Here is a 13,111-nt window from a genome sequence, read left to right on the forward strand (position 1 = left end):
GAGCATATGTCTATAGGACTTTTTTTCTTAGTTTTTTACTCCTCTACACGCTCCCGAAGTTTTGCCATTTAATTTGGAAACACCCTGTATATAGAGGCTGCGTATTTTGCGGAATAGGGATGAATTGTATGGAACACTATGTAGAAGAATGTCAAAAAGTAGGCAGTTGATTTAGGGATCTAGGAAAGGATAAGCAGGAAATATAGAGGAAACTTTGGAGCGAAGAATTAGATTCAGAAAAATGTAAAGTGTTAGGTAAATTAAAGAGAGAAAGGAAAAAAGAGATCAAGAAAAAGAAAACAGAGGAAAAGACAACTAGTGAGGTAACGGATATGGAGTAATATATTTAGGTAGTAGAATAAGACCGCGTCTAGATGTGATAATGATACGATTAGGAATGTTGTGATGTATTATTAAGAATTTATACTGTATTGCGACATATTTATGTATAGTTGTAGTTATGTATTGTACTATTGTATTATATTATATTATATTATGTAGTATAGTATATACTATAGTCAGGCTGTGATATATGGGTATTAAATATTATAAGATAGAGGAACATATACCGTGATACTCAGAGCTGAGATAGAATAAAGTAACATCGATACCTAGATATTTAAGAACGAACAAAAATAATGAATAAGAATAAGATACTTTGTATTTTCTTTATTCTCGGCGACGTAGTGTATAAAGAATTTTAGACAGAGTAAGTAGAGTTAGGTTATTTTTAGCAGTGTGGAAGAATGAGTGTGGGTAAAAAATTGTATAAACCAAGTCCCTTGGCAGTTGTGCTGAAGTAATAAAGAGAAATTATATTTTGAAATATGTGATCCCTAAAAAACCTCTTTAAAAAAATATATATACTTGCCTAGCGTCGTCCAAAGTCACCCGGAGTCGCCCGGCGTCGCTCAGAGCTGTCCGGCGTCGTCCGGCATCGTCGTCGTCCAGCCATTGTCGTTTACACAGCTTGATTTACGCCAAAATTATAACATCGATGTTATGAAACTGTCTAATCACAATCATTCCATTCTTCAAAGGAATAGTTATGATTGGCCAATTTCATAACATCGATGTTATAACTTCGGCGTAAATCGAGTCGTGTAAATGTAATAGTTACTAGCGGGTACATCTTTATTTTCTACATAAATTTCTCAATAGCTTCTTCCAGTGTATGGTCATGGAGTAAAAGGTTGTAACATCTTTTTTTTAATGAGTTTCGGAATACAGCTTACTCATTGAGCGGTTGGTTCTTATTTATGGATCGGTACTGCATTCAGAAATCCATCGAAAAATGTTGCAATCTTTGAGTCCATAAGATATACATACAAATTTATCACAAATATTTTGTTTTACTATTTGCAAAATATTTTACATTTACAAACGTTGCCTGTACATTAAATATACAGAAATGTTCCAGTTTGATAGAAACAAATTTACCACGGGACTTTTCAATATTTACGGTCATTAATTTTTATGTGATTTTTTTTTCTCAATCGCTCTGAATTACTCTATGAATCGTGGTCGAAAATGGATTTTGCCTAGAATAGAAAATTACTTTAAACCTTTAGTGTCTGGCACGTTTAAATGCGCAATAAAATTAACTAGCTCGTGATGTGTGTCCTGTCTAGTAATATTTTACTCGGTTTTACAGACTGCGAACTTCCATTCACTAAAATGTGAAAATGGATACTGGCCAAGTCGTATCAACGTAAAATATTTTCTTGCTGAGATACATTTTCTGATCGACTCCATAGAACATTTCTCTACGGTATGTCCCTTTTGCGAGCAAATATCACATCGGTTTATGGTGAACAGAAAGATGGAAAATAAGCTATTGAACTAGAGCTAGAATAGTAACATATGGAAAAATAGTTCGGAAATGATATATATTTTTAATTTTTTATATATAATTCTCTATTTTATATTATTACACCTCTATGCGTTTTCTACATTAAAATACATAAAAATATACGTAAAGTCGGTTTACATAATGTTGCCGTATTTCTGATGCATATACTTTTCGATTTATAAATATCAAAATATTTTATGCATCGCGGTACTCTTTATTCGACACATATTTTTTTCCCTATTATATGCTGGAGCATGACAAAGGGATAAAAAATACGTGGTTATCAAGGGGATCTAATCGTCTTTGGAGTTCACGATTAATTCCGGTCACGAGCCCTACAATCATCTCGCCGTACAGTTGTCGGATTATTCTGGCTGACGAGGCTTCTTGAGGTTTTCAGGAGGTCGGACGGAAATACGCACGATAGTTACCGCACGTTATTGACGTGCCATAGTTACTGATCGTCGCGCGCATACGTGTATGTATATTTGTCGCAGTTACTGGTCGTTGCAAATTTCAATTATTGTTCGTTATAATTAAGCATCCGACACATACTAATAGTAGTTGACATTGAGTGATTCAGTGACGTCACAAAGTTTATAATGTTTAATTTGGCATAGATGAGTGCCCACATCTTGCGTGAAATGCTTGTAATTAACGGTAAAGCCGGGAATATTTATTGTTTAAACTTTTCTAAGTCGATATCGCAAGATAAAGTGACCGTATGCGCGAAAGTGTGGATTTTACGGTAAAATAATTAATTCGAAGATGTTTAGGAAAAGTATAAATTCTGTAGGAAATAAAAAGTCTAACGATTAGAAATATGAAACACATATGTTATTTGTAGAAATACAAGGACGCATTTACAGATATAGTGATTTTTTTACAACGAATCTTTGTAAAAATGTCAGAAACGTAAAAAATGTATATTGTAATAAAATTGTCTTATCAAAATATTTGTAGTACAATATTTGTAGTACACAGTATCAAAATATTTAGTAGACATAATATCTATTATGTAAGTATATAATATTTATTTCTCTCAATAGAGGACTATTTTGTATAATAAATCCAGAAACTATTTTTATAAAAACGGTATCTGAAAATTTGATCGTATTTTTGTAAAAATATGAAGGTTTTATTTGCGTATATAGAAATCTGCAAGTCATATACGGAGAAATAAGGAAGTTGTACTTTCAAAATTATATGCATTACATGCACTGTGATAACTATTATAATATGACCGCGATTAAATTTGTAAGTACTAGAATATTATTTTACGTCAGCAGGGAATAAAAGAGAAAAGATTAAGTAAATCGACTCACGTTTCATTTATTATTTATCACTTTTTAAAAATATAACGTTTTTACAAAGGACATAGGTACTAAATCGCGCAAAATATTTTATATTTCAAGCACCTAGAACATACTTACATCCTTTGTTTGCAGGGTTAATGTTTTCAAATAGCTACGTATGCAGAATTACGATACGAGCAATTAATGTAATAACGAGCACTGTGGAGACTGAGGAGCGAGCAGTAGTTACCGCGGCGTTACTGTTTGTATTCTACGGTCTACGGATGCGTATCAGTAGTTGCGGACCGCTATGTTGGACAGTACAGTTTCTAACCATTATGAACGGGCAGTCATTATTGTTCATTATATATGGACAGTAGTCACAGACTGTTATGACTAACAATTGCGACAGGTGCGTTGGCAATCTGTATTCCAATTACTGCATCATATAAAAACCGCAGTAGCAAAACACTCAATTTTATCATCTAGAAAAGCGAATAGATGAATACAACTACCGTTCTAAAAATAATACACAAGATTTTGTAATAATCATAATACATATTTTTTGCACGTTCCATTTTTATATGACTTCTTTCGCTTTATTACATTGAATTTTGAGCATGCTTTTTGAACAAATAGGAGTTAATTTTTTTATCAATATGCGTATATGAATTCAATATGAATGAACTCTGTATACATAGTTTTGAAATTCTTAAATTTTGCCATTTTTTGTTCTTGAAATTATGAAAATATTTTGTTTTACGATATTATAAATTCAATGCTTTTTTATGCTTGAAATAATTAATACAGATGTTAAAATTGTCTTATATTCCATATTGAGATTATAAAGATGAAAAGACTGTTTATGCAATCTGTGATAAAAATGAGATTTAAGTAAGAATTTTACTTGATTATCAAAAAAGCATAGATACACTCTCTCTGAATAAAAATTTACTGAATTTTATTAAATATTTTATTAAATATTTGTTTGAATAGTACAGTGAAAAAAATTTACTAAATTTTATTAAATATTTGTTTAAATAGTATTAACGAAATATTTACTTACAGTAAATAAACATTTATTAAAAATAAAAAATTATACTAAAATTAAATAAATATATTTAAATGTAAATAAATGTAAATAAATATTTACATTTAGTATACATAGAAAGCGACATTTATTAAAAGTAATCTCGTCTCTATTTTCGTAAATAATATAATTCAAAGATATATCAAATCACATTTTTATGTATTAATCTTTTTGTTTGCAGGTATCGTGGATCAAGCGAAAGAACTTACTGTTACATGAACTACTGACCGTAGGACTGACGACATACGCCAACGATGAACGGTTTCAGGCAATTCATTTTCACCACAGCGAAGATTGGACGCTTCAAATAAAATACGTCCAACCGAGGGATGCCGGACTGTATGAATGCCAAGTGTCCACTCATCCGCCCACGAGTATATTTCTGCTCCTTGACGTCGTCGGTAAGCAAAAACTTTTATTACAAAATTATATACTCATATATTTATAACTTTTAATGATCATGAATGATTCGCTGCACCTTGTCTATTATGATATTCTATAAAATACTATATAACATTTTTGTATAATTCGATATTTATGTTCAATATGTGGATCATTATACATGTCAAAATTAATTTTAATTTTATTCATATTACACTTTTGTACATGAACGTATATATAAGATAACTACGTTATAGGCTATCTTGATATCTTATTATTTATGAGAGAATAAGTTATGCTCTTCTTTATCTCAATTATTTCTAGGTTTTACGTTTTTGTAAGTAGCAAAAAATTTGGAGGAAGAAGTAATAAATTTTGAATTTGGTAATGAATAAATTATATTTAGATAAATTACTCTTTTTCTTAAAGAAGCCTTTAAAAAATAAAAATATTCAGCTTGTGTGTTTACTTTTAAGAATTCTCAATGTCATAGTCACAAAAACTAATATCAACTGATGCAAAATTATTCCTTTCAGCAATAAAATCCCAGTAACATTTGGAATTTTGTTTTTCAATATTCTTTTACACGTTTTTATTTCATCATCTTTACGTATATTTTTAAGGAGATCCCATAATCACCTGTTATTTACCGATTCAATAGGACTTACACACATATGATTTATGTATCAACACATTGCTTTTACAATATATGCTGTTGTGTCACACGCACACATTGTACATAAATTTTCGTTGAATGATATTGTATATAAAATTAGATATCTAAGTCTAATTCTAAAAACTGCACGTTATTTCTTCATATAATCTGTTATAATTTTAGCCTCCAGTTTTGTAAATACAGAACTTTTATATAAAGCAAATATTGTTACTTGACAGCGTAAGACACCTAAAGTAACTTAAATGTAATTTTATAAAATAAATATTTCAAATTTGCAACGTTTGCTCAGATATCAACACCCATTAGGTGTTACAAAGCGATATTGATCGAATTTTAAATTTCTATTATTAGTTAAATGTAACATCATTAATACAGTTACAAATATAAAACTGAAAACCATTTTAATTTATTATATCTTCAATAATATTCTATTAAGTTTTAAGCATCAATATTTTTATGTATATTTAATTACTCTCTTTTTTTAAAAATTGATTATTATTTTAAGCATATCGGAACCAGTAATTTAAATTGTTTTGCAAATTAAAAGAATTTCGTAATAACAGTACATTTTGTCATTTTTGTAATTGCTAAAAATATTATGCCTCTGAAGTATGCATTTAACTTTGAATTTTAATTTTCGAGAACGCACAATCTTGTGAAGAAAATTGAAGTAAGTTTGCTGAAATGCCGAAATATATTGGCGGGCAAGTGAATGAAAAAAATTCAGTTGAGGTACTAAGAATGAGAACTCAGAAGCAAAGTTGAATTTGATGAAGGCGGCGAGTTGGAAAGAATATGGTATAACTTTAGAATCAATATAATCGTGATATTGTCTTTGAAATGAAGATAGTTTTAAATTCGGCCTTAAATTCTCATTAAAATACAATCGGCATGAGAAGCGAGGTGCATGCTCGCGTTGATTCTCGTCCATTTGTTATAATTTTGGGCATATTTCGTTCTTAACAAGATCATCTCAGCCCTTCTCTCTTGGCGAAATCCCCTTAGACTTTGATCATTTAATAATAGCATCATTTTTAAGCTCACAATAACTGCGCGATATTATATTCCGCGGCATTTTATAAGCTGCCCAATTCCCAATACGTAACATCTCGAATTTACAATTTTATACGGACTCTCAGTTTTCCATTTAATTATGGACAGAGCGTGTAATACGCATCCAATAAGTCACGAATGATACCCTCGAATACATCACCATGCCATGTCACGCCGCGCCGCGCAACGGCATGTCTTTCTTATTAAACAAGGTAACGCTTTTTACGGAAGACTTTGAATTATTAACTCTCAACGGGCTGATAATGTTTCGCATGTGATATAGTCTGTGCCACATCGAGCGATATTTATGTCGGTTTTATGCTTTTATGCGTGGCACGATGCAATAGCAACGCCATTGTGCCGCATGCATTAATGATCTGCGTTGGGACTTTGTTATGTATCGCGTGAAAAACGACGACGTGGTTATATTTGAGACCGAATACAGAAATAATAGCTGACGAATTCATTAAATACTTTTACGACACAACTATTATGAATTTTTAATTAACGTAAAACAAATTAGTTTGATCCGAGAGGACTCACAATTAAATCTGTTTATGTTCTTGTAAGATAAATACGCGAATATAAATTCAAAATTATTAATATCAATTTTACTAAAAAAAATTTGTCCTTTTCTATATTAATCTTTCTTCTTAAAAACAATATGTATTGTACACAAGTATCACTTTACGTAAATAAAAAGATAAGTGTATATCAAACAAACACAAAAATTTGTTTGAATAAAAAAATATTTTCTTTTAAATTTAATCAATACAAACCTATAGGCACATGTAGCTGATTAATTTTTTTATTATTAAATAAGAATTTTTTTTATCATTGAATGAGGATTTTATTTTCGCAAAAAGCGAAATTAATTTCGATTGAAAATTTTATTGAAGTACAAAGAATTCAATTGGAAAATGTTAAAAAAATACATAGGTATAGAGTATAATTGTATTATCGTATATTTGTACGTTTATGTGTCGATTTTTTATAATTTTCCACAAAGGAGCTAATTATTATATATATTTATATTTATTTATTCTGTCTGAATACGCCGGTTGGAAAATATGTTATTTTAGTAGATACACTGTAAAAAATAAAATATTTATTTTAACTTAAAGACATATTTTTATGTTAATTTAAAATTTTATATTAATTTTAACATTTTTGCACATCTCAGAAAGTCCACTATACGTCTTTAAGTTAAAATTAACATATTATTTTTTACAGTGTATTATTACCTGACTTTCTATAATTTTAATAAACGAGCTAATTATTATTTATTTAACTAATTTTATATTTATTTATTCTGTCCAAATACGTTGTTTAAAAAAATGTGTTATCTTAAAAGATATATTACTAGTCTTCTTTTTTTTTAATTTTGTAGAGCAGTACTTTAGTGTCTTTTGAAACAAATTTACTTCTTCTATCTATCGGTAATTATGAGGAGAACCTTGAAAGCTAAAACTAGTTTGAGAAGTGATTGAAGTGTACAAAGGATTTAAATAGAAAATGTTAAAAATATTTAAATGCATAAAATATTTAATTGTATCATCAATAGATAGTAACGTCTTTAACCTTTTGTGTTACAAATTTTTGTATGAAATTGATGTTTCGAAACTTTGAACCCGAGAATTTTTTGAGTCACTGAATTATAAATCAGAAGTCCGAATTTTAAAATTCAATGACTGATTCAATATGGCAGACCAATAATTCAAATAATTTTTAGTAAAATATTTAATATTAAATAAAGATAATTACATATCAAAAATGGAAGAGATTCTATCAGACAATAATACATATGAAATTATCAATAAAGATCCGACTAATAAACTAACCAGTGACTTACGCTCCTTACTTGTTAGATGAAAAGATAAAAAGTTTGTTGATGACTCCACATATCAAAGATTATTCACGACTGATGTTATCATCCCCAGAGCATACGGTTTAACAAAGATCCATAAACAAGGTAACCCCTTAAAAATTATTATTTCATCAATAAATAGTCCACTATATTATTTTTCGTTATATCTGCATAATATTATTAATGATTCCATATCGGAAGCCTCCAACTATATTAAGAATAGTTTTCATCTTACCGAAAAATTAAAGGATGTTTGTATTGAACCTGATTACATGTTTGTTTCATTGGATGTCGTTTCCTTAATTATTAATGTTCTCGTAGAATTGATATCTGATAGTATTACAAAAAGATGGTGAAGCATATCCATGAAAACTAAAATACCTTTGAAGGAGTTTTTAATTACTGTTTGTATGGTTTTAAATTCTACTTTTTTTATGTTTAACAATAAATTTTACAAACAAATTTTTGGTACTCCTATGGGGTCACCTTTATCTCCAATTGCTACTGATATGGTTATGCAGGATCTGGAAGAAATAGCAATTGAAAAATTACCAGTAAGGTTATTATTTTATTTTCGATATGTGAATGACATTATTTTAGCTGCTCCATCAGAGAGTACTAACGACATTTAAAAATTTTTTAACTCATTACATAACAGATTGCAATTCATTATGGAAGTTATAGAAAACTAAGTTTCTTTGACACTACGTTGATTGTGGAAGAACAGATGCTAGTTTTTGACGTGTATCGTAAGGCGACTTTTTCTGGTAAATTTCTTAATTTTAATCACACCATCCGCTTTGTTACAAGAGAGGCGTAATATACGGTTTTGTAGACAAAATTATACGTTTATGTCATCCTCGTTTCCAGCAAAATAATTTTATTAATGCAATCAATATTTTTTTAAGTAATGGTTATCCACTGGAATTTGTTTTTTCTTCAATACAAAAAAGAATAAAGTTTCACATTGATTCTAATAATAGAACTGTTAGCAAAAAAGTAAAGGAAAAATTTTTCACAATACCTTATGTGAATTCGGCATCTGAAAAATTTACTCCAATTGTTAACAGGTTTCATTGTAAATTAGCTTTCTCTACCCCAAATTCACTAAAGAACTTTATAAGAAAGGGCAAAGACCAGTTGGATCCTTTATGCAATCAAAACGTTGTCTATAAGATCTCTTATGATGATTGCGATGTTAGTTACGTAGAAAGTAAAGGAAAAATTTTTCACAATACCTTATGTGAATTCGGCATCTGAAAAATTTACTCCAATTGTTAACAGGTTTCATTGTAAATTAGCTTTCTCTACCCCAAATTCACTAAAGAACTTTATAAGAAAGGGCAAAGACCAGTTGGATCCTTTATGCAATCAAAACGTTGTCTATAAGATCTCTTATGATGATTGCGATGTTAGTTACGTAGGTCAGACAAAAAGACAATTAAAGATAAGATTACACGAACATGTCTCCGACATCAATAAGAAGTCAAAATCTCCAACGATGATTACTAATCACCGCATTGACCAGAATCATAATTTTGACTGATAACGTTGAAATTTTAGACATAAAAGCTTCTTAAGCTAATAATAAGAGACTAATATCGCAAATGATTCACATTAAAAGACAAAAACATGGGATATACAAACAAAATGATACAGATTCTCTGCCAGAATCATATCTTAATATTATACAATCTCTTTCCCCTTCCTAACATTGTCCTCTGTCCCCTCCCCTTTATTGTCTTTTCTTTGTTTTCTTGTTTTCTTTTTATCATAATGTCGTCTAACATCGTCGAAGATACATGTTCTCTCCTATATAACGTATTATGGCTTACTTTTGCTTACTGTGTATGACTTAGTTAATTTTGCGTTTTTCTCTCAACGTTTGACTCACATCATTGCGACAAATCAAGGTATATATATATATATATATATATGTGTATGTAACTTAATTGGTACTAAATTATTATAACATATACGTACTTGATTATATAATTTAATTTTAATTGTAACGGACGTTTCATATATCAATCTGTTTGACTTTTAAGTATTAGTATTTGTATCAATTATATTGCAATGTCAGTTTATTATTTTTATTTTTCTATTGATGTAAACAGTTTTTGATAATTTTATTTGTAAGATTGTAGATTTAAAAATAAGATGAGATCACTTTTATATCAGTCAAATGATGCTAATTTTACATATAGACCATACACATAAAAAATAGGGAATACAGAAACAACCGATACGTTTCACTGGATACTATTGTAATCTGACCGAATACTTTGACAACTTATGTAATATTATTTGTTTTTACATTGAAAATAACCCGATCGGCGTCGTACGTTTGTACGAATATCAAATATTTTTAAAATTTTAATTGGCTCGTAGCCCTTTTTTATTTATTGATTTATTTTTATTTGAGCCATATTATTAGTTTACTTTTTTATTTAATATTTCATTATTTATAAAAATAAATTATTTAATAAGTGAATTTAGTAACGATAGCACTGAAGAAACGAATTTTAAATCAATTTATTTTTAGTTGTCAATTATTGCGAAGAATATTAATAAGGCCTCGGTAGGCCTCCAAAGGCTTAGAACGAAATGTTAGAGATTCGTGTTCGACTCCCGGCTGAGGTAATATTTTTCACAATAAGAATTAATTATTTACAGATTCTATAAATATGTCAATCAACATTATTAAGATGCGAAAAAACATCAAATTGTTAAATTGCTAGTCTCTCAATTTAACTCGTAATATTAAATAAATTGTATTTGTACAGTTTGTTATTTCATATATTTTGTTTTGTATAGTAGGGAATAATTTCAAATTTTTCGGTTTTTATTTTTTCAAATGCAAGTTAAGTATTGTCACAAAAAGTGATGATCCATCACATTAACATATTTTGTGTAGGTACATACATATTACATTAACATGTTTACTATATGTACAGTTGATTCATGAAAATTAGTCTTTTGTCATTATGGTTGGAAGTAAGAGAACTGAACAGTAAGAGACGAAAATTCACCCGCAGCAGATCCATGTCGCACTTTTCAGGAACGACATCGGGAACCTTTGTCAGGACAAAGTCTGGGGGTGGCTTGCGTAAATGCCGAGTAAAGGCTGTCAAAAAATCAGACAAGTGTCGAACAAGAACATACGCTCTAGTGATTTGAAACTGCAATAGCACCCAGGAATCGATGCCCATTCACTCTGGGGAGCCCTCAGACCGCGCGCAAACGGTTCGAATCACATCTCGACTATCATTTGCGGTCGTGACAGTAGTAAAAGCGTATCTGGACTGGCTGGTGCGGGTGTTGGCGGCGAGTACCCCTCACATACCTGATCCTCACACGCCCTGCGCACGGCGTGTCAGGTCGCGCCGAGTGAAAGGATGAAACGCATCTGAGCGTGAGCGGACTTAAAATTCCCGGAGCCTCTCATATGAGATACCGTAAAATGTGAGTCCCAACAGTATTTCTCAGTCAGGATCAAAAATTTCTTCAAAATTCTTCTATCTTACTAAAATACAGCTTATGCTTATTTAAAATTTCGACAATATTATGGTGTATTGTTATTATTATTCACGGGGAATAGGATTGTAATAACTAATACATTGGGTGTGAAATAACAGTTTGTATGTTAATATGGTGAGGTTAAATGAAAGATTTACGTCCAAATATAAAATATTATTCTTGTGCTACAGAACGCAACATTAGAGGAGGATTCATCGTTTGTGGTACATGTGAATTAAAAAAATTCCACTCTCTTTTTATCTATTGCTGTACATAAAAATAATAGAAACAGATCACGTTATCGATAAGAAGAGTTATGTGTCATTTTCTATGTGATATGTCAATAATTTATTTATAAAAATGGAGACAGAACTAGCATTTTCAAAAATTAATAGCTTGAAATGTTCGACATCTAACACTTCGTATTAGATGTCGAACGCAAAAATAGATAACTGACAGCAAACGTAAATTTTTTCCAAAATATACAGTTGTCAAAATATCAAGCTTATATACGTGTTTGTAATCACTTTGAAACGTTACATTCAAATCGTGAATTTATCAATGCAATGTTTCTGTTTGATTTAAATAGTTTGAGAGCTCTGTGTCATACGCTATTCAGTGCTATCGACTTACAAATCAATATAGGCAGTTCACGGGAAAGAATGAACGGTTTCAATTTACGATGAAACTCGTTAAAATTCCATACAAGCACAACAATTGGTAACGGAAAGATATTTAAAAAAAGATTATCCTTTCGCATGATTGATTCCATTCTCGATTGATTAGCAATACATGATGATAATCTGTGACAGTGTAAGGTATTATCGATATACCTATATAGTTTTCAATCTCCATTAATGTGTTATTCTTTTCATTTAAATAGCTTTATTCAATTCAATTAAAATAAACAACTTTTAAATGGTAATAGAATGTATTAAATTTTTATGACTAGCGCAAATGAATATCGGATATCAATTGTTTATATTATATTAATAATCTTCTTAAAGTAATTGTTCCAGAAAATATAGTACTACATTGAATGATAACTGATAAAATAATTAAGGCCAGTAAAACCGATTAGAAAAATCATAATAATATTCTTGGCGTAATTTTACGCGGTTTGAATAGAAATAGCAGTTATTCTGTATATTAGCTGTTACTCTACATATTAAATCACCAATATATTAGAATTTCTATGAATAGAAATATTGATTGTACAGTGACAACTATTCTACGGAAAAAAGTGCTCTGCGGGGCATACAGTTCCATTGGAACATCGCCTAATTGAATACTTAATTAATAGACAATTTGTTCAATGGGGTAAATTGATTGAGAAATTAATTACCTCGAGAGAGAGAGTTGCTTATCGGATAATTAA

At 29.9% G+C, this 13,111-nt stretch overlaps 1 protein-coding gene across 2 annotated transcripts in view; it reads left to right on the plus strand.

Annotated features, from left to right (window-relative positions):
- The window catches only part of LOC108723487 (uncharacterized), a 56,267-nt gene that overhangs the window by 39,621 nt on the left and 3,535 nt on the right, over positions 1 to 13,111 (plus strand). For both annotated transcript variants that reach the window (XM_018449290.1, XM_018449291.1), the window contains one exon: positions 4,419 to 4,638. In XM_018449290.1, the coding sequence (XP_018304792.1) occupies positions 4,419 to 4,638 (220 nt within the window). The remainder of the gene's footprint in view (positions 1 to 4,418; positions 4,639 to 13,111) is intronic.

Source organism: Mycetomoellerius zeteki, unplaced genomic scaffold, assembly GCF_001594055.1.
Source record: "Mycetomoellerius zeteki isolate Tzet28-1 unplaced genomic scaffold, Tzet1.0 scaffold241, whole genome shotgun sequence".
Lineage (NCBI taxonomy): Eukaryota > Metazoa > Arthropoda > Insecta > Hymenoptera > Formicidae > Mycetomoellerius > Mycetomoellerius zeteki.